General features: G+C 38.1%; 1 protein-coding gene across 2 annotated transcripts in view; it reads right to left on the reverse strand.

Moving 5' to 3' along the window:
• ipo11 (importin 11) overlaps positions 1-23,499 on the reverse strand; it is a 240,467-nt gene that overhangs the window by 99,583 nt on the left and 117,385 nt on the right. For both annotated transcript variants that reach the window (XM_061900443.1, XM_061900433.1), the window contains 4 exons: positions 9,777-9,810; positions 8,969-9,009; positions 8,768-8,884; positions 973-1,086 (listed from right to left, as the gene is read on the reverse strand). In XM_061900443.1, coding sequence (XP_061756427.1) covers positions 973-1,086; positions 8,768-8,884; positions 8,969-9,009; positions 9,777-9,810 — 306 coding nt within the window. The remainder of the gene's footprint in view (positions 1-972; positions 1,087-8,767; positions 8,885-8,968; positions 9,010-9,776; positions 9,811-23,499) is intronic.

Consider the following 23,499-nt stretch of genomic DNA (forward strand, 5'->3'; position numbering starts at 1 on the left):
GATTTATTGGAGAGCACATCATCACATTACAGGTTTTTTAAGGGTGTATGCTCTTACATTTAACACGCCAGATCAGCAGAACTAAAGCCATGCACTCCCCCTCCAAAAGTAATCTTCACCCTTGAAACTTAATTTTTATGTTTTTGCTTCCATTTCCACAAACTGTATTACAGTATATCAGTGAGAAGTGCTGAATTGACCTCGTGGCACAAGCATCTGAATCCGTGAAAAATAAACACGAAGACAAAGACGGGCCTCCTTTAATTTGTCCTCTCCTATATTGCCGGTTTTTGCCATATATTTCTTCCTCTAAGATTATGTTGGATAACGTTTGTTCACACGTGGTTTGGGGCTTGGAGGACGAGTGGGATATAATCGGCGTGTGTGGTGTTGACATTACCGTAACACACCACACACATACCCACCTACCAAGGCTTGGAATTGGGGGTTAAATCACCATAAATGATTCCCGGGCGCGGCACCGTTGCTGCCCACTGCTCCCCTCACTTCCCAGGGGGTAATCAAGGGGATGAGTCAAATGCAGAGGACAAATTTCACCACACCTAGTGTGTGTGTGACAATTATTGGTACTTTAACTTAATTTAAGAGTCCAGTGCCTCATTTTAATCTTCACCTGTGGGGTTTAACTCATTTTTCAGCATGTTAACTTACCCTTGTATGTATTTCCAAATGCCAACATTGCTTTTGTTGATGACAAGACAATAATTAGGCGTAAATACAACACTATATTTCGTTCATAAACCTCATTGACTGATGGTGCATTGAAGGATGAATCCTTTTCCGAGCAGCTTGACTTTTAAATTGTTTAAATCCACTTCAAAATGTGAGTGGTTTGCTTTTAAAGTTGTTTTGCTGGCAGGACAATGGAATGAGGATGCTGCAAAGTACCACACGCTAGGATAAGACACGGGGGTGAATGTGACATGTGGTGCAGTTTGAAATACACCCTACCTGCACGAGGTGGATTAAAGTGGTGAGTATGGCACATCGCAGCATGTTGTGTTCTTCAGATTGCTTCCAAAGTAAGGGCAGGTATTGCACCAGACATCCTACATATGGCCGAATCTGCATGAAGAAAAGCAATTTATTAAAACGTCATTAAGGAAAATTCTAGAACAAAGACAGGTAAATAAAATGTCAACCTCTTTTACAAAAACATCCTGAACAATTGCTGCATTAAAGCAACAGTAGATACAGCATGTATGCATATTTGCATTTTACACAGAGCCCAGCAGGATATTGCACACTTTCACTCAGTAAAAATCAGCCCAAACCCATAGTTAGATATTAACTCCCCCTTTACAGCAGCAGCCATCTGTTGTCATTTGATTATAAGATGTGTACTGTATACGGAGCATCCGGAAAGTATGGACACAAGCGCTTCACTTTTTCCACATTTTGTTATGCTACAGCCTTATTGAATTTTTTTTTTGTTGAGCTTTTTGCAATTTTATTAAAATAAAAATAAAAAAATAAAATAAAATAACATGTACATTGGTATTCACATCCTTTGCATAATACGTTGTTGATGCAAATTTGGTAACAAATACAACATCTATTTTTGAATACAGTGCCACAAGATTGGCACACCTGTCTTTGGCCAGTTTCGCATATATCTCTTTGTAGCACCTCTCAAGCTTCAATAGGTTCGATTGGAAGTTTCGGAATCAAATCAACTTTATTTATAAAGCACTTTTAAAATTTACCATAGTGCTGTACAATAGGCAGGTTAAAAGATAACACAAGAAAAATGAGCAAACACAACACACAACAGCACGATAGAAAAAATAACACATAGAAACAGGTTCACAGCAGGTGCATTATGGGACGCCATAGCAGAATGGAGATCACAGAGTGTTAAAGGCCATGGAATAAAAATGTGTTTTTAGAGCGATTTAAAAACAGGAAGAGAGGAGGCCTGTCTAACACTCAAAGGTAAGTGAGGTAATTGTCGGTGAACAGCCTTTCTCAGATGTCTCAAGAGATGTTCAATCATATTCAAGTCGAGACTCAGCTGGGCCATCAAAGGACATCTAAAGAGTTGTTCTGAAGCCATTCCTTCGATAACTTGGCTGCGTGCATAAGGTCGTCATCCTGCTGAAAGATGAACTGTCGACGCAGTCAGAGTTCAAAAGTGCTCTGGAGCAGGTTTTCACTCAGGATGTCTCTGTACATTGCTGTGTTCAACTTTTCCTCTATCCTGATTAGTCGCCTAGTTCCTGCTGTTGAAAAAAAATTACCTCAGCATGATGCTGCCACCACCATGCTTCATTGTAGGGATGGTATTGGCCTGGTGATGAGCGGTGTCTGGTTTCTTCCAAACATGACGCTTTATATTTTCGCCAAAGAGTTGAATCTGTGTCTTGTCAGACCAGAGAATTTTGTTTCTCATGGTCGGTCTGAAAGTGTTTTTGGTGTAATTTGGCAAACTCCAGGCGGGCTGCCATGTGCTTTATACTAAGGGGATAGCTTCCATCTGGCCACTCTACTATACAGGCCTGGTTGGTGGATTCATGCACAGACGTTTGTTTTTCTAGAAGGTACTCCTTTTTCCACAGAAGAATGCTGAAGCTCTGACAGAGTAACCATCGAGTTCTTGATCCCGATCGGTCAGTTTGGACGGCTGGCCAGCTCTAAGAAGAGTCCTGTTGGTTCCATTTGTCTTCCATGTACGGATGATGGAGGCCACTGTGCTCATTGGGACCTTCAAGGCAGCAGATGCTTTTCTTTACCCTTCCCCAAATGTTGCCGGGAGACTATCCTGTCTCGGAGGTGTTCCGGACAATTCCTTCAACTTCATGCTTGGTTTGAGCTCTGTCATGCACTGTCAAGTGTGGCACCTTATATATAGACAGAGGTGTGCCTCTCCAAGTCATGTCCAATCAACTGAATTTGCCACAGTTGGACTTCAATTAAGCTGTAGGACACGGTTTCTACAGGCATAAACAGGTCTAATGTAATGCTTTTTAATGCCTTTGTTAAATGCACATTTCCTACTGCAGGTAGTTATCTATAGTCAAAAGCTTACAACTGGCTTTATAGACAAAACTGTAACAATATGACATGAATAATCTTGAATATTTGAAAAGTTTACATTAACCGTTACTCTGTAGTGAATTAGAGTTATCTCTGTTTAAACAGTGTCAGGCTTGCCCCTGACAGTTTGTTTGTGTTCGATTTTTTTCCTCTGTGTGTGTGTAGTATTTCCTGTCAGCGCTCTTATTCTGTTGGTTTCCTGTCTTTCTTCCTGAGCGCTGTTTCCCCTCAGCTGCGGCTGATTGGCACCTGGCCACACCTGGTGTCAATCAGCCCACTCCTATTTAGACCTGTCTTCCCATCCAGTCAGTGTCGGATTATTGTCATTTCTGTATTGTCGCTCGTGTCTTGTCGTGTCATTGCAGCGTAGCGGTAAGCTATATTTCGGTAGCAGTTTGTAGCTTACTGTCTTTTGTTCCCTGCTTTCAATTGTTCTTTGTACTACATGTAACAACTTCTGTTTTCCTGCTTGCTACCCGCTAGCTTCCACGCTATGCCCTTTTGTTTTTGCTAGCTTCCATGCTAAGCTCCTTTTGTTTTCTAGCTCCCATGCTAGCTCTTTTTGTTTGTTATCCGCTTCGTGCGCACTTCTTGTTGTACCCCGTTTGTTTGGTTTTGTCATAGTGTTTTATTAAACCATGTTTCCTTACTCAATGCCTGCTTCCTTCTCTGCATCTTGGGGTTCGTCACAAACAAACTCTGACAAACGGAGCATGTATTATTTTTATTTATTTTTCTGTAGTGATATCAGTACCTGCCAGTTGTGGTGGCGACATCAGAAGTTGCATGATTAGAAACGCCAAATACATTGTGCACGCTTTACTGGTGTCTGCCTTTAATCGCTGACTCGTAATCAGCTAATAGCATGTGTGATTTTTGTGATTGGTCAGCTTTTTACGACATCATTTCCCTAGTTCACACAATCCACTTTTGCAAACCTCTTTCCTACAGTTTCATTGTAATGTGTAAAAGTGACCATCCATCCATCCATCCATCCATCCATCCATCCATCCATCCATGTTCTACCGCTTGTCCTTCTCGTTTCAAAATTATTTGTTCCAACTTCAACATTAAAGTGAGTGTTGCTTTAGATGCAATTGTTCACAACTACCACTACTACATACAGAAAAATGTGTGGAATGAAATTGCAGGTAGGTCCCGCTTGCGCATTCTGAAACAAAGGTTGTGTATGACTGACAAGAGACTCACTTTGTCAATGTGATTACACTGTCAAATAAACGGGCTCTTGTGCTGAGACCTCAATCAATTAGTTGATCAATATAATATAACCAGAAAAAAGTTTTGAAATTTTAGCTCTTTAAAACATCTTGAAAAAATGCATATCCTCTGAAAGTATTCCAAATAATAGCCACAAACTGGAGGATACACTTTATAATTAGGATACAATAAAACAATTAGTTAAAAGGTTCTATGGAATAATCCGCCAAAAACATGCACCTGGGGATAGTTAATTGGCAACACTAAATTGGCCGTAGTGTGTGAATGTTGTCTGTCTATCTGTGTTGGCCATGCGATAAGGTAGCAACTTGTCCAGGGTGTACCCCGCCTTCCGCCCCAATGCAGCTGAAATAGGCTCCAGCAACCCCCGCTACTCCAAAAGAGACAAGCGGTAGTAAATGGATGGATAGATGGAATAATAAATGAAGATCATACTTGGAATGCAAATGATGCAAGTGTTTGGAAATGGATGACTAATTTTAAACATTTTAGAAAAAACATCATGGAATACTTGGAAAAATGCTAATAAATCCTTCAGATGCATTTAAAAAAATGTTAAATTAGCAAATTTAATAGATAGTATTTTAAAACCTCTGTGTCTTAAAATGGGTACAGTAGATAGCAAGTTATGTATAGAGTGTCAGGCGGCTGAAGAAACTAAGTTTCGGCGGGAATGTCAGAGAACGAAAGAGTTGTGGCCTGTTAAGAGAATTGCCTTGGTTGACTATCCTTGGTGTGTCACGAGAGTTGCTAATGTTAGACAAGTCAGCTCATGTGTGTTGAACTGGAAAGGACGGAAATAAAGCAGTAATGATTGAAACAAGCTCAGATTCCTCATTAACATGAAATGGTGTCGATGTTAAAGATTATACGCTCCATAGCAGTTAGATTTTGCCACTCCAGCAGAGTGGCTACTATGGAGGCAGAAGCCGCAAGGAGACACCGAGAGTAACAAGCAGTAGAAAAGGCGGAACAAAATGGATTAGAAAGGACAGATTTTTTTTTTAAATTAATAAAAAAAAAATTTTTATTTTTATTTTATTTTTAACTTGGGACTTTCCGCTGGCCGAATCCAGTTTGGGGACCCCTGATATAGAGTGTATCCATTTATGCAATATATTCATAATTTTTTTTTTTCATGAAAAAAAAAAATCCATTCGTTTTCATGTTAAAAATAAATAACCTTATTTTTAAGGTGTGGCGGATTTTATTTTGCCATGGCTGTGCGCCACGATCAAGTACATATAGGAGAACCCATAGGATTCTATTTTTATCTTATTAATTTTTGTTGTACCGCAGTCCCATGTGCTTATCCTTATAAGTCATCATTTGTATTTGCATGCTGCATTAAATCTGCCTGGCGAACATCTCTTCTGCCATGTTTTATTATATTTTTCACATATTTGCTCCCCGTACAGCCACTGAATTTTCACGCTGTCTTTGGCGTTTTGTATGCTGTTAAAGCAGACTCTGGCAACTACGGTAACCAGGAAGCAGTGTAGTAGATACCAAACGCGCTCATGTTTTTCTTTATTGTGGAGACCTGGGAGACAATTGGAGCATTTACACGGACACAAATAAGCAGCTACACGTTAAAAAAATAGCCCTAAGTCGCTTATAATAGCAAATTTGGCAACATTACTTTGATGCATTCAAGGACTGCTAAATATAGTGGAAAAGCTTGTCAAATGCTGGGCTTTCTAACAGCATATTATTTTTCCAATTAATGAATTGTGGACATGTGTTTGCGTACCTCTGGTGTAGTTGAGTTGAATTGTTTTAGTTCCTACGTTCTCTGAGGGCAACGTAAGAACTAAAATTATATATATATATATATATATATATATATATATATATATATATATATATATATATATATATATGTGCAGCTACAAATAGAAAAAAAATAGCCCAAAGTCGCTTAAAAGAGCAAATAAAATACATATACGAGCAGCTACGCGTTAAAAAAATAGCCCTAAGTCGCTTAAAATAGCAAATTTGGCAACATTACTTTGATGCATTCAAGGACTGCTAAATAAAGTGGAAAAGCTCGTCAAATGCTGGGCTTTTTAACAGCATATAATTTTTCCAATTAATGAATTGCGAACATGTGTTTGCGGACCTCTGGTGTAGTTGAGTTGAATTGTTTTAGTTCCTGCGTTCTCTGAGGGCAAGGTGCTTGGGGATTCTCCCTATCCTTTTTTGTTAATTGGTCTATCAGGATTTGAGTTGTGAAACTAAAAAAGAAGAATTTACTGAAATAATTATACTGAAAAAAATGTGCACATTCATTCATTTTAAATATGCTGATTTATGTGTTAATATTCAACAGAAAAAAAAGGTTAATTTTCAAAGTTTTCTTTTCTGAAGTAGAAAACTAAAAATATGATAGATGCGCTATTACTGATCTAATCAAAAAAGCACCCAATCATGCAGATTATGTCCTTCAATATGTATGCAGCATGCAAGATAATTGTGTACTGGTTAAACTTTTAATAGTGGTTAAATCTGCCTCAACTCGCAAAGTGAACTCAAGTGTAAAGTGATCTCATTATAACGATGCACACCAGCTTCCCACACAATGCTACGCACATCTGGTAATGTAAATATAATATTAAAAACCAGAGGCTAATTGGTGTCATTTAAAACAAAAACGCCTGGAGATCTGGTCAGCCACTTAGCATATAGTTTGCAACATTTTTCTGGGGGCAGAATATCAAGTTACAAATAGTCTGTGACAGCCATGTGACCAGGCTGTGGAACACAGTACACACACAGTAATCTTTTGCTTGAATACAGCCATCCATTTTCTACCGCTTATTCCATTTTGGGGTTTAGTGAAAGCTGGAGCGGGGGTAAAGAAAAAAGGGCAATGGCCAACATTGGCCCAGCGAGAGAAAACAAACATTCAGATGATAAATTTGAAAAACAAAAACTGTTCATTTTCAATTTAGCCCATTCCACTCGCATTATATCGTTGTGTATTTTTCCTCAATGTCCCTGCAGTCTTTGTGTGCCAAAAATCCTTTTGAAGCAGGGTGAGAATGTTAATAGCAATTGTGCTGACTCTGGAGGTTTAGTCTGGGGTCGGGGGACTCGGGGAAAGACTTAACCAGACTGACAGTTCACAAGTATGAAAGCCATTTCTGTGACGGATTGAAGTTGAGGCATCGTTTAATGGAAGGTGCTTAAAGTGGATCTGGAAAAAAGCCTGGGGAGGTCATTAAAAGGGTCATCTTTTCCACCCCCAGAGTTGGCAGACATGTGTATTAGGGCTACTTGTTTAATGTAAAAAAAAAAAAGAATGTGGCAATATGGTGGAAGGGGGTATATGTGCAATGGAGGCCAATGAGGAATGACATGGACGCAACAGGCCCTGTGATTTGTGGTTAAAACCATTAAAGTAAAAGACTGAACTTATGTCCTGAGTGACAGCAAGTGTTTTTCGACAAGCAGCAACAGACTGCACCTTTCCCTCCCAAACATGCTCAATCCCTCTTGAAAAAACATTTATCCAAGCTTCAAAATGAAAAAAACATTCATGTTTAAGCCAAATATTGCAAAACATGTGCAAGATGAATAAAGCATAACATGTTCCACACCAAAAGTCACTTCATATTCTCTACTGCTCGCTAGTGTTACCATATCTGAGTTACTGTGTAGAAATATGGGGAAATAAGTACAAAAGTACACTTCATTCATTAACGGTGTTACAAAAAAGATAAGTTAGAATAATACATCATGTTGGATATAGAGAACATACAAACCCTTTATTTATTGAATCAAAAATACTGAAATTCCATGACATAGTGAATTTGCAAACCGCTAAAATTATACACAAAGCAAACTATAACCTGCTATCCAAGAATATACAACAATTCTTCTAAAAATAAAGAGGAGGAATATAATCTTAGAGAAAAAATGTAATTTAAGACATTTGTATGAACATACAACATTTGAAACCTTCAGTATATCAGTATGTGGAATTAAATTATGGAATGGACTAAGCAAAGCGATCAAACAATGTACTAATATGATCCACTTCAAGAAACTCTTCAAACTTAAAGTGTTTACAAAGTGAAAAGAAGAAGAGCCAAGAGACAAACTTTCTCAATTGATTTCATCCATCCATTCATTCATTCTCAAAATAATCTTACTTATTTCATCATGTGAAATATGACTTACTCAACCAATTATTATTATTCAATTATTATTATTTATTTTTATTTTATTGTGATTACTTATGGAGTATATTGTGAATAAATTGAGAAAAGGAAGTGAACAAAAAGTTTTAGCAACTGTTATGTAAAAGAAAAGGAGTAGGATTAAATAAGCTCTGCTTCTTCCTACTCCTTTTCGAACATGTTGAAAAGAAAAACTGGAAATTGTGATGTATCATGTTGTATGTTTGCATGTTCGAAGTAAACTCAAACTCAACTCAACTCAACCCAAATAGACTTGTAAATCTCACCTGTGTGTTTACCCTTTCAATAACGCAGGAGATGACATGGAGCACCTGCATTTTGGAGTCACACTCGGTCACCTGCTGCAACAACTGGAAGAGCAGCCCAAAGATAGACTCCAGGTACTGTGTAGGGATAAAGGGAGGTATTGAACATATCTTACCTTCACTTCTGTTTAAAAGACGGCACATAAAGATATGTGTACTCACCGGGAGGAACTGCTCAGTCCGGAACTCAAAGTCATCAACGGGTGGCGGTTAATTAAAGAAATTAAACAGAATAAATATAAGACAAAAACAGCAGCTCATAATGCATGGGTGTAGACCACCATAATGTACACCACTGGAAGACATCTTCCTTTAAAAAAAGCAAAATCATTGTGTACAGTTGTTCCTATCTAAAAGGGAACATATTCTTACAAACCAAAAACAATAATTGTCTGACTATAAAGCCCTTGTAGCTTGGTGGGATCAATAATATAATGTATCACGTCATCTGTTGCATTTGTTTTATAAGCAATAATTCCTGCATATATTCCACACTCTGAGGTCCGAGAGCCAGTTCCGGCTCGTGGTGCCCAAGACGAGACGTAAAACCAGGGGAGACAGGGCCTTCTCTGTGGTCGGCCTGGCGCTTTGGAACAGTCTGCCTCTCCATGTTCGAACTGCTCCCACAGTGGAGTATTTTAAGTCTCGTCTTAAGACCCACTTTTATTCTTTGGCTTTTAACACTAAGTGAGTTGTGTGGTCTTCTGTGTTTTTAAATTTTAAATTTGTTATCTATTGTTTTAATTGGTTTTACCCTTTAAAATAGTTTTTAATCATATTTATTTTTATATTGATTTTATATGTATTTATGTTTTGTTTTTATTCAGTCATTGGTGGAGCTAAGAATAATATTTGAATATTGTTTTTAATATTGTTGTGCAGCACTTTGGAAACATTTCTGTTGTTTAAATGTGCTATACAAATAAAGTGGATTGGATTGGATTGAATAATCTTAGCATGGTAAGGATATTGAGTTTCAGGGTTGTTGCAGTCTCAATCCGCACCTGTAGGGAAAAACAAGCACATAACATATCCATAAATGAGGTTTGATTGATTGAAACTTTTATTAGTAGATTGCACAGTATATAGTACATATTCCGTACAATTGACCACTAAATGGTAACACCCGAATAAATTTTGCAACTTGTTTAAATCGGGGTCCACGTAAATCAATTCATGGTAAAGGCATTATGAAAACCAGGAGAAATATCCCACTTTCACTTTTACCAGATCAGTTTGGTTTAGGCAGAGATATACAGAAATAATCAATTCAGGATTAATTCAGTGGATATTCTGTAATGGATTGCTAAAACAGCTGAAGCAAAATAAAGTGTGCTACTTGCCAGCAAACAAAAACTAAATGAGTTTGCCGTCTAAAAAGAACCCAACATCAGCTATGGGAAGTTAAGCTACTTTCACGCAGCTCCAGGCAGCAATATGCCATAAAAAAAAAAAAAATGGTATGAATGTAGGAGATTTTCCCAGCCCATTTGAAAAAAGAAAACAAAATAAATAGATTTTTAATGTCTATCCGACTGTGCAGCGCCCAAGAGAGCAGTAAATGCCCACATACTCACAATGGATTTGAAGGGTGCGCAAGTAAAATACTCCCCAACAACGCTTTACTTTTCATAACGAGTTAATTTGTGGAAATTAGATGACAAGTCAGTTTCAAATTAATGGAGACGGCAGGAGATTTCCTGATAATCCATTGGCTCAGTTGACAGGCCTACCGTTTGCACCTATCCGAAGGTCAAATCAAAACATAAATCACGACTGCCAGCACCCGCAGGCTGTGGTAAAGTGACATGAGCGAAACCATATTAAAAAATGTTTCTTTGGAAAAGATGTTATTATGCTGGCAATAATTACAGGACTTTTTTGTAATAAGAACAAGAAAGAACTAAAAGAAAATATAAGCGTTTTCCAAAAGTTGATGGCCAAAAGTATGATCTTAAGTATTTATGTAGCTATTCTTTTTTTGTTTAAAAGGACCTTTTCATGGCTCCAATCTACATTTGAAACACTTCCGTGTGGTCTCGATAATATGTACTGTGCAGGCTTTGGTGTAAATTGTGCGTAAATTTTGTTCCACAGTCACTTTAATAAGCCGATTTTTGAGCCTGTCGGCAAGGAGTTCAATTCTGTAGGTGTTCCCAGGTCAGAAATGAAACCACGCCCCACCCTCTCTAAAAGTATCATAATTTATCTTTTGAAAAAGTACACCCGTTTGAATATACGTATATCTTGAAGTCATCACCCCAATTTTTTTTTCCAACATTGTTGAAAATAAACTTCATAAACATCATATATTCACTTGGTCAAACCATTAGGTACACCTGCACACTCGCAATTGATTCAAATCGTTTACTGAATGTTGCATGTCGGTGTTATGTGAATGCCAAAATTAGATGAAAACAATACTTTATCCTAATTGTTTGTGTTTCCTCTGGGTGAGCGCTTTACTTAATGTCTAAATGGTAAATGGGTGTTACTTGTATAGCGCTTTTCTACCTTCGAAGTGCTTTGAAAGTATTTCCATACATCCATTCACACACTGATGGCGGGATCTGCCAATAAATACTTGCAACTCCAGACAGCAAAACTGCAAAATCTCGCAAATGGAGGCATCTAAAACTAAGCTTGCACCAAAACTAGTTAAGATTGTTTAACATGAGTACCCGACATTGTAACATTTATAAGTCAGAAAAGATAAACTTCATCATAGATCCACTTTAAGAAACAGTGACATGATCCTAAAGTTCTAAAAAGGACCTTTATTCAAAGTTATGAATATTTGCACATTTCATGTGTGTTCCATTAAATCCTTTAAGGGTACACTCACAGTTGGCCATCCAACAGAGGCCAGCTCTTAGAATTGTAAAGGTTTCGTACATATCAAGAAGTAGGCCACCTTTTACTTTGCAAAGTAGCATCACATTATCCATCCATTTTTAGGTCCAAACGGTGTAATTTCACTGTGTCAGAGTGATGGAGCTGCCAATGATACTCAGGGGAAAAGTGACCAGATGGAAAAGAGGAAACAAAGTAAAGGTAAAGGAGAGAAGAAATGGCTGAGAGACTTAAAATTGCAATTACAGTCAAACCCTCTTCTCTCAAGACAGCGTGGATGCACGCGCATGAATGAGTCAGCAGTTTTTATTTTTAATTTTTACGACAGATGTTTTCAGGGGGCCTCATATGGATAAAAAGGGTTTTATAAGGTTTGCAATGAGCTTTTAGACTAGAGTGCACGAGCACATTTTTTTCACTCCATAACGCCAACACTATTTTATTCAATTTAGGTAACTACTGTCGAGATCAATTCCAATTATTATTTTTTTTTTTATACCGAAATAGCCAGGCAATAGTCCACATTATGAGTTGAAGCACGCTAATAGGATAAATGTATCTTTCATGACAATAATGGGTACTGAAACTGGGTTCCATAATGGAACCGGTGCTGACGCAAAAAATAAATAATTATTGGTGCTTCATTTTGGTGATAAACAAATGCAGACTAAACCACCTGCAACAAATTATTGATGGTGATATTGTAAAAGTTACGTCTTGTAAGTAGGCGCAGAGTCTGACGCTCTTTAAAAAACTTTATTGCCGACCTTAACACACACAAACAGCAGCCTTAAGGTCCAGTTGGCAGTTGTGGCTAGCACCGCAGCGTTAGCCACAACAAGTCATACCAACGACTATAAAAATGGGACCCACTACTTCCCTGCTTGACACTCAGCATCAAGGATTGGAATTGGGGGTTAATTCACCAAAAATGATTCCCGGCCAAGGCCACCGCTGTTGCTCACTCCTCACCTCCCAGGGAGTGATCAAGGGTGATGGGTGATTTTACCACACCTAGTGTGTGTGTGAGACAATCATTGGTACTTTAACTTAAATTTTAACAACACCGCACAGATTTGTTGCAACTTAATACAAATAAAACATTTTACATCAAATGTTTTTTTTGTTTTTGTTGTAGATCAGCCTTTACAGGAAGAACTTCTCTGTCAGGGGTGGGCAAAGTTTCTGGCTCGGGGGTCGCATTGGCTTTTGAAATTTGGCAGACAGGCTGGGCATACTTGCCAACCCTCCCAATTTTCCCGGGAGACTCCCGAATTTTAGTGCCCCTCCCGAAAAACTCCCGGGGCAACCATTCTCCTGAATTTCTCCCAATTTACAACCAGACAACAATATCGGGGGCGTGCCTTAAAGGCACTGCATTTAGCGTATTCTTTCACCTGAAAAGGAGACTATTATATATATCTCCGTTATCCATAGGTTTATGTATAACCCAAAAAGTAGGCAGGCACGGAGCTATTTCTCAGCCAGTGTTTATTCCAGCGGCACGTTAATACACTGACACACAACATCCGGATTCCCATCATGCATTGCTTCAAAAGTACGGCAAGTAGTAATGTTAAAAAACAAAGCAGAGAAGAAGCAGAAGAACGAAGAAGAGACATGGCGATGACGAGTAACAAGAAGTACGCTTGCAAGTTCCAAAATTATTGGAAACAATAATTTTAGTTAATCCAGGATACCTCGAAGGGGAAGGGGTATGCTGCCTGCAAATTTTGTAGATCAGTCTTTTCCATTGAACACGGTAGCCGAAAGGATATACTCATTCATGAACGGATCATATATATATATATATATATATATATATATATATATATATATATATATATATATATATATATATATATATATATATATATATACACACATACATATATACAGTGGGGCAAAAAAGTATTTAGTCAGCCACCAATTGTGCAAGTTCTCCCACTTAAAATGATGACAGGAGTCTGTAATTTTCATCATAGGTACACTTCAACTGTGAGAGACAGAATGTGAAAAAAAAACTCCAGGAATTCACATTGTAGGAATTTTCAAGAATTTATTTGTAAATTATGGTGGATGTCTCAAGGTTGGCAAGTAAGAGGCTGGACGAGCACATGATGCATTTCAAAGCATACATCTGTTGGAACTCAGAGAAGGCTTATCAGACGTGCTATTTTAATCATAATACATCTATTTTTCAACAATACCATATCAGAACTTCAAAGTAACATAAACGTGGTAGTAAAGGGTTAACACTCTTTTAGGGACAGCAGTGTTGTTGATCACCCTTTTTTGCCAATGTGTCAAAGTCTTGTAGTATTTTTTGTGTGGCAATTTTCAAAACAGATGTTTGCTCATCCATCCATCCATCCATCATCTTCCGCTTATCCGAGGTCGGGTCGCGGGGGCAGCAGCCTAAGCAGGGAAGCCCAGACTTCCCTATCTCCAGCCACTTCGTCCAGCTCTTCCCGGGGGATCCCGAGGCGTTCCCAGGCCAGCCGGGAGACATAGTCTTCCCAACGTGTCCTGGGTCTTCCCCGTGGCCTCCTACCAGCTGGACGTGCCCTAAACACATCCCTAGGGAGGCGTTCGGGTGGCATCCTGACCAGATGCCCGAACCACTTCATCTGGCTCCTCTCGATCTTTGTTTAATTCTGTTTTAATATTTGGCGGGCCGGATTAAAGGGACCAACGGATGTGTACCCACCCCTTTTCTCGGTGATATAAGTGCTGCCCTCACGTGGCAATCATGTTTCACAAACCATTAACGAGATTATTTGTTTAAAAAAAATTGAATTTGAGCTTTAACCAACAGAATTCTGTAGCTGGTCAGCAGTGCTATTCAACTAAATAATGAAGAGGTCTGCAGTTTCAAGAGCCCAAAGCCTCAGGGGCCAGACATCGAATTGTGGATGTTTCGTCAGAAAATGCCTCTGCATGATATATTACTTTGAGACTGTGTATACTTCACTGCAGAGTAAACACATCGGCTTTCACACTGCATTGTCAATAAATTAAATATTCTGCCCTCGCTACTCGTTTCCAGCGTGTGCGGCTAGTTAAGAGTATAAAGAAAAAGTAGCTCTAGTTTGAGGATTGATTTTCTTTCTTTTGAAAATTTTTCTTTGAATTCTTTACACTTGTTCTTTCATTAAGGTTTGTAAGATTAGAAATATAAATACAAAATAAACATAAAAGTATTACGTCCATTGTCTATGATACATAATGTCCATTGTGTATCTTACATAAATAAAGTACTAGTGTTAATATATTCACACAATAAACTATAAATGTTTACAAATATAGAAATTACACAGCATTCACACATCTAACATTGTATGTGACTTATTACTATTAGAATAGAAAAGAATAGGATAGAGTTTTACTGTCATTATTGCAGTGAACAGGTTCAAAGAACAACGAAATTGGAACAGATCCCCTAAGGTGCATATACAATTTGGTAATATAAATAGTAAAAAAAGTTGGAAATACGAGATGTATCTATATATATATATATATATATATATATATATATATATATATATATATATATATATATCCACACACATGCATATATATATACGCATACACATATAACATTATTGCACATTAGAGTCCGAAAAAATAAAAAATAAAAAGACATAACACATGAGGATATGATTGTGCTCACTCAGTACCTGTTTAATGCTACTATAGCGTTGTTGCCCTCTATTGCAGTGGTTCTCAACCTTTTTTAGTGATGTACCCCCTGTGAACATGTTTTTAATTCAAGTACCCTCTAATCAGAGCGAAGCCTTTTTCGTCGTAAAAATAGATATAAAGAAGTAAAATACAGCATCAGTTTCTGATGTATTAAATTGTATAACAGTGCAAAATATTGCTTATTTGTAGTGGTCTTTCTTGAACTATTTGGAAAAAAAGATACAAAAAATAACTAAAAACTTGTTGAAAAATAAACAAGTGATTCAAATATAAATAAAGATTTCTACACATAGAAGCAATCATCAACTTAAAATGCCCTCTTTGGGGATTGTAATAGAGATCCATCTGGATTCATGAACTTCATTCTAAATATTTCTTCACAAAAAAAGAAATCTACAACATCAATATTTATGTAACAAACATGTCCACAAAAAATCTAGCTGTCAACACTGAATATTGCATTGTTGCAATTCTTTCCACAGTTTATGAACTTACATTCATATTTTGTGGAAGTATTATTCAATTAATATATTTTTAAAGTATTTTTGAATTGTTGCTATTTTTATAATATATTTTTAAAATCTCACGTACCCCTTGGCATACCTTCAAGTACCCCCCGGGGGTACGAGTACCCCTATTTGAGAACCACTGCTCTATTGCATGTATTGAATGAGCTTTGCTCCCCAAAGTTACTCTCAGACAAAAAAAACAACAAAACCCCAAATACAAAAGACATCAGTTAGCAATTTCAACACAAAACAAACTTACTGGTTCGCGTTGTGGTTTGTGCAGCCCTTTGAGACACTAGTGATTTATGGCTATATAAGTAAACATTGATTGATTGATTGATACTATATTTATGAACAAACTGTATCTACTTATAAATGTTTGACTAAGTTTTGTGATGAAGCTTACACGCTGATATATCTTCCATTGTTGCTGCTTGTCTGGATCAATGTATCCGTAACTTAAAATGTCCACCAGAAAACAATGTCTTGAGCACTTGATTGGGGTAGAACATTCAGACTTTGTTGTCCAGTGGTTGTTAAAAGTCAGATTTTTAGTAGTCGTCTTCTACTCACTCCACTGCTTTTATATTGTGACACATGCCACGCTGTTGCTCCCTGCGGGGTGGCGGGAGTACTACATACATAGTCAACCCTTGTTTTAATGGTTTATCAAGTCTATTTGGGTGATGTTCGGCAGGTCGGGTGTGGCCCATGGGCCACCTCTTGAATTGGCCTGATTTAACATGATTCCTACATGTATGTCCACTTCACGTTAATATTAAAGCACTTTCCCGTGTGTGCTTAGTTTTACAGTAACTTCATTGAGGAGGTTATCAATAAACAACGTAAAGTTGGAAATTGGTTTTATAGATCGTTTAGCTATATTTCATACTCCAACATTCAGGGAGGGGAGAATAACATGTAAATAAAATAAACCTCAAATGTAGAAAGTGTGGTATTTGTTATAGTGTGGAAATTAAATAAGCAGCAACAATTAAAAAGTGAACATTGACATTGTAACATGAAAAAGATGGTGATACTAATAGCCGATAACAAAAAATGGTCACACAGATTTGTCTTTAAATATACAGTATGTATAATATTTTTACATGCGGCATATATAATTACGCAAACTATATGCCACAAATATACGATCGTTCTGTGGGAAACATTTGTTTTTTTTAACCAAAAATGGTATGTTTTCCAATTTTAAGGCACCATTCAAGCACTAACACTGTTTCAGAAGTATCCATTTGGTACTAGCATCGATTAAAATGTAAAACGATACCCATACCTACTTATACAGTATAGTAACAATTGAATAAATTAACTTTTAAATATACCACACAAACAGTGGCCCTAATTATTGCCTTTATTTTGATTCATACATGTGTATTAACAATTTGCCTTTTATATTTGCATTTGAGGTAATTTGCATACCAAAAGAGAGGACCGCAGATTTTTTGCACCATTAAAAACACTATTAGGGTAAAAGTTAATTACCCAATACAATACAGAGCGAATAAATAGTATGTAGCTAATAGAAATGTCGTATTAACAGAGTAGACAAAATAAAACTTGCTTGCTAAGAACATGTAAAACCCCATCCATCCATCCATTTCCTATTGTTTGTCCCTTTTGGCCCCCACTCCCCTAAATAAGAAAATAAACGGACCCTAAGGTTTTCAACAAACATAAACAACATAAATAAGGATGTCAAAAACTGACCTTACATTCCAAATATGGATTAAAATAACAGACCTATGTTGCCACATCAGGCCTATTCAATGCCATTAGCACTGGTGTTCGTGTAAATTTCAGGAAAAATAAACTCCATTTAACTTTTCAACAGAAGTGCAGAAAATAGATTGATTGCTGAACTTCGGTATCATAAAAAAAAATGAGAGTCTAAAAATTATTAAATAGAACATTTGTTTAACCTTATCTATCAGTCTGAAACTGCACTGCGTAAAAGACACGCTGGTTATTAAAGTGATAAAAAAATAAATACGGAGAACATTACTTTGGTCATGCTCGCTAATTCCAAAAGGAAAAGATTAAATCCTATTGGGGAAAATATGTATTTGAGAAAACAGTGCATGTCGCTGCTCCAAGGCGAACGTCACACATAAGAAAATCTAACACAGAAACAATTGTTTGTTAAGAAAACTGCTAGCACATTCTACAAATGCATCTAAAAAAAAAAACATGACATATCTCTATTTATTTTGTTCAATTATGATGGACCGGTGTATGAATGGACATTTTCCTGGTCTGTCCTCCATGACATATTCTGAGCTGTAGAGTAACAGACTTAATTAAATTGTGACGATAAAGCGAATGCAGCTGAGATGAAAATGGATGGATGGATGGAAGTATATATCCATATTTTGAAATCTTCAACCCCGTCTGCAGATAAGTAAAAGTAATAAACCTCTTCCCACATCATCAGCACTTAGTTTTATCAAAAGCTGGCTCCAGCACCCTCCGTGACCCTGAAAGGGACAAGCGGTAGGAAATGGATGGATGGTTCAACCGAACAAATTAAGGGAATACCTCCTCCTGGGAATGGCTGACAAAAAAACGGCATTAAACCTGGACACTTAGATGATCTTAAAACGTTGCAACTATTGTTGCATACAAACACATAAGAAAATAAAGAATAAACTTTTACCCTCATTTTATGATTATCGTTCAAAGTGGAACCTCCGAAGTCAAACACAATATAAGGTCGATGAAGCAAATAAAGCTGAACATTTTCTAAGCAATTTTTTTTTCCTTTTTAAAAAAAAAAAAGTAATATAAATTAAATTTTATTTTGTACAGTGAGCCAGCAACAGCAAACGAGGGAGTAAGTCTTTGGTAGGTCCCAACAGTTTTATGTCCTCTTAGAAAAGGTTCACATTCTGAAAACCCCTGCTTTAACGTATCTACCATGTTTCAAATATAAGGGTAGAAAGTGATATAAAGGAAAACAACACTTTTTCAGAGATTTTGCCCATCAACAATTTATGTCTTTCAGTTTATTTCACATTCTAGATAGTGAAAAACTGCTAGCACGAGGCGGCAAACAATAAAGCTAATAAGGATATTACCTAAGGTTTAGTGACATTGTTATTGTTAGAGGTAACATCAAGCAATTACTTTTTTGACATGGCACCTTAGGCCACGACCGATATGAAATGCTTGCTTGTAGAGCTACTGCTTTTGAGAGAATCCGACTTCTGCATAGAGCCCAAGAAGATTGTGCCTCATGATAATCTGAACCACATGAAGTCCTCCTCGGTGGCCGCAGCTATTTGTTAGACCTGCTAGATTGCAGGTACACCCCTGACACAGAGAGCAGCATGGCCCAGCAGTTGCATACAAAGTCGAGGTAGGTTTAGCCGAGCACACACAAAGTTATGGCGGTTGCATATGAACAAAAGCCATATTGTTATCCTCTTTCCATGAATGTGCGGTTCCAGGCCTGGAACTTCTTTGCTTGCCGTAGATTGTCCATAGACACAGCGGCAGAGACGGCCAGAAGACGCTAAATCCTGATGTTGAGGTCGCCTGGATTTTCACCAGACCCCTGTTATCCGGGTTGCGGTCCTAATACCAATGGATGCCAGACATTTCCGCCATGGGTGACCCTGCCAGGAACCCAGGTTCCAGCCTGCATAGCTCTGACACTACCACATTGCCACTGCCCTTAATACAGTAAGGAAGGGTTGGACTCAATTGCCTTTAAATTTGGGAAAGTTAATTCTAAGGTATAAATCATGCTTCGCACGTTTGTAGTAGAAGGTTGTGGCATTTACCCGAGAAGTGAGTAAACTTTTGAAATTACAACAGATCAAAACCTTGAACCGGCTGAAGCAGTAGACACTGGCTCTCAATTTAAACAAATTAGGAAAACTCAGCAAGATGCTTGTTTTCGCTCAGCATTTTTATCTGAGGACTATTCCCAATTTACCAGCTCAACAGGCAGCACATTTTCTCACTGGCACTCGTCGAGGGCAGATGCTCCCCTTTCCTCTCTCTTATCTCTCCTGCTTGCTTCTTTGTCTTGTCTTAACTTTCTTGTTGCCTCTCTGCACTGCTCTCCAAATCTAAACATTGGAACTAATTAACTGGCCGTAACGAAATTGACAAGAACCTGGGTTTGGGGGAAACTGCTTGTCTTGACGGAGCAGTTGTTGCTGGACACACCACGGACTCTTGGGAGAAGGAGGGCCGCCTGCTTGGCGATCCTTTCAGTCGAGGATGTGAAGATATCCACCTATTCGGAATTATTACAACAGGACATCTGCTGACTGGAGTAGGCGTTGCTCTGGTTTGTCGACAAATTGGAAGTTGCTGGCAGTCTTTAAAGTACCCGAAAGCTGCCACAAATAATTGTAGGATACGGGCGGAACTTTGGATACTTTGTTATTTGGATTACATCGGAATGTCTCGCATACAAAACATTCTGACTTGGATTGGTTCCCTGGTTTTGAGACGCTCCCGAATTACAGTGCGGCGAAGACAACAAACTCCTTCCTTGTCTCTCATGGACACACACCTGTTGTTGACTTTGGACAGACTGGCGGGTGCAAAAACACCAAGGCCACGGAACAGAGACACGTGGCAGGCTTACACACACACATGCATCCACAAAAAATATACGGCACAGACACACCACCCCCAAATCCAATGCCCTTGACGCAAATCCCTTAGGGGTGATGGACGGCTGAGCAGGGCCTGAAGAGCCTCCCCAGCCATCGTAGCCCCCACTCCCTCCCCTTTGTTGCAAGTCTCGAGTTGTATGTTGCAATACTGTATGTGTATGTGCTTTGCTATGGAGTTTTTTTCCACTCCAGACTGGACCCCCTTAAAAACTCTTAGATTGCATGTTTTTACTCATCCTCCACCAGCGTTGACCTTTCTCCCATCTTTTACTGGGCGCCTTGTGGCGACTGATCAGCGTTTCTCTTCTGTAACCCTGTACATTGTTTTTTTGTCCAATCTTGAACAGGTTTGTGCTGAAAACAAAGTTTTGTTGTACTTATGCAATGTCAATAAGGACCTACCTTGCTACAAGTCTTGAACTGAAAGACAAATCAAACCTAGGGCTTGGTCGAAAATACGGTATCAAAATATATTGCGATAGACAATCAAAATCAATACAAAATGTGTTTGATAAAAGTCAATATATATTTATATTTTTGGGAAGAAACCAGAAAAAATGAAGCAAGATGTGTTTCATGAATTCACTCGCGCTTTGGGAATACAGGAAACAAGAAGTGTCTCTGTGCAATGGGAAGCACACGCTAACAGCCAATCAGTTAACAGTATTCACTGAGCAATGGGAGGGACACGGTAACAACCAATCACGCAACAGTATCAACTACACTTTTCCTGCTGTTTGGCTCCCTGTCCGCGAGTGTAGTCGAGGAGCGCAAGGCAAACGTTCCCTCAAGGGCCGATGTTTTTGTCAGGGGTAACACTCTTCACTTTACCCCGACAATGGCTAAGCTTAGCTTTTGGGTTGGAATGACGGGACCGCCGATTTTTGAAAATTTGGTGGCTTTATTTTTATTTCTGCAGGACACAAACAGACACATTTCCCAATCGTCACTACTGCTCCATGCTATCGCTCGCTCTCCTAACACTTCCCAAAAAACTGTCAATCTTAAAAGAGCACTCATATACGCTACTCTCATAACGTGTGTGGTTGAGCTGTCTTTCTGTGGATTTTCTTGATGGAGTGAGAAGAAAAACAGTGATATTTTGATATCTTAACAAGGGCTGCAATGATTAGTCGACATTGTTGACAAATGCAGTGTTTCCCACAGATTCATTTATTTGTCGTGGCCCGCCACGAAAGAATTACAGCCGCCACAAATAGAAAAACATTTTTTTTTTTTTTTCGGCTTTTGACTCACTCGACAGCTCATAAAAGCAATGGGACTCTGTCTGTGAATGGAGCTTGTAGTTACATATTATATAAATATGTATATACTATACAAATATGTATATAAATATGTAAATACAGTGTTGTAATTATATTCCAACTCTGCGTTCTTCTTGGTCATCGCCGCCACTGCCCCCCCCGCCGCTCGACCACACCACCACGAATAGATGCCTGACCTGTGGGAAACACTGAAATGTCAACAATAAAATTTGCCGACAATAGTCCTGACGACATCACTCGTGTTTTTGCGGCCGCAAGTGGGTTACTCGCAAAAATATCGCCAGCAATAACACGTTAAGTGTTTTTATGACAGTGCACCTGTGATACATGAGCATTTAATGCGGAGACATGATGTCGGACATTTGGAGGGAGGATGCGGACAAAGCCTTGGGAAGAGTACTGTTAGCTTCTACCTTGCCAGCTAGCTAACAAGAGTGGGACGAAGTTGTGTGAAAAATATAATTTTATCCAAAGTCAGCCAGCTGAACTTTGTCTCCATCAATGCAAGTATGTTTTAAAGCAGTGTCAATTTGCAGTGCCATATCTTTGCTTGAATTAAATATTAATATTGGACTAAATTGTGAATTAAATGTAACTTGTCTAGAGAACCACTTTTTTCCAGAAAACTGCAATACAGACATTGGCACACAATTAGACCATTTTTAACTGCAAGTCATTTATACTCCATAATTTAATAATGCTTTGATGCTTTAATAAGCCCAGCCAATATTGATCTGGAACTACAAAAAGAATAGTTTTCCTTTAAGAGTCGTTGGAAAGTTTGACATCTTCACTGAAAGAGTTTCAGCGAGATATATAATGCAAATTTCTTCACAATTATCTTTTTTTTATGTGGCACAGTCCATGGAAAGCAATAAGTTCATGGGTGTTCAATCCGATAAACTAATAATAGTGGTAGTAGTAACAGTTTTAGTTGCTGGACTTCCTTTGGTTAGAAACAAAAAAAAACTAATGCAATATCAAAGTGAATAGAGCCACATACAGTACCTAAGTAGTAGAACACAAGGAAAAATTCAGTATGTCTCCCCATGAAATAAATACTAGTATTAGACTCAACGGTAAATGCACTATAACTTGTCTTGAGGATGTTCTCTTTCTAGATAACAGCAATATAGATATCGACATAAAACTATACTGACAATTTTGAAATGCAGGTCATTTGTGTTCCATAATATAATCATACTGGGAGGCTCAATTAAGCCCAGCAAATATTGATTTGGGGCTACAATAGGATTGGTGAGTTGGTGTGTGATGTGTAAGCAGCCTGACTACCATTTTGTAGAAAAAGCAATGTGCAATGTGTCTAAATAGTGACAATAACAGAGCTCGCCACATATCAAGTAATACATTAATTAATGGCAAAAAAACATTACTGGTAAAGTGCATATGTGTGGGTTAATCCCAGTGAAAAGTGTTTTGGCTTAAGACAAAACAATGTTATTATGTGTGCCCATCTATAAATTCCAACATTAACTAAAGAAGAAATTCAAAGAGTTGAAGCATCCCACTTGTCACAGCAGGGCACGTGCAATTATTAATTTAGTTCCGTAATAATAGTATTACTTTCTTCCCGTCCCTGTGAGCATGAGATATTATGTGCATTGTTTGGTATTAATTAGTGCAATCTTAATTGTGCTATTGTAAATGTGTCATTAAAAATATCAATA

The sequence above is a fragment of the Nerophis ophidion genome, linkage group LG01 (assembly GCF_033978795.1).
Source record: "Nerophis ophidion isolate RoL-2023_Sa linkage group LG01, RoL_Noph_v1.0, whole genome shotgun sequence".
NCBI lineage: Eukaryota > Metazoa > Chordata > Actinopteri > Syngnathiformes > Syngnathidae > Nerophis > Nerophis ophidion.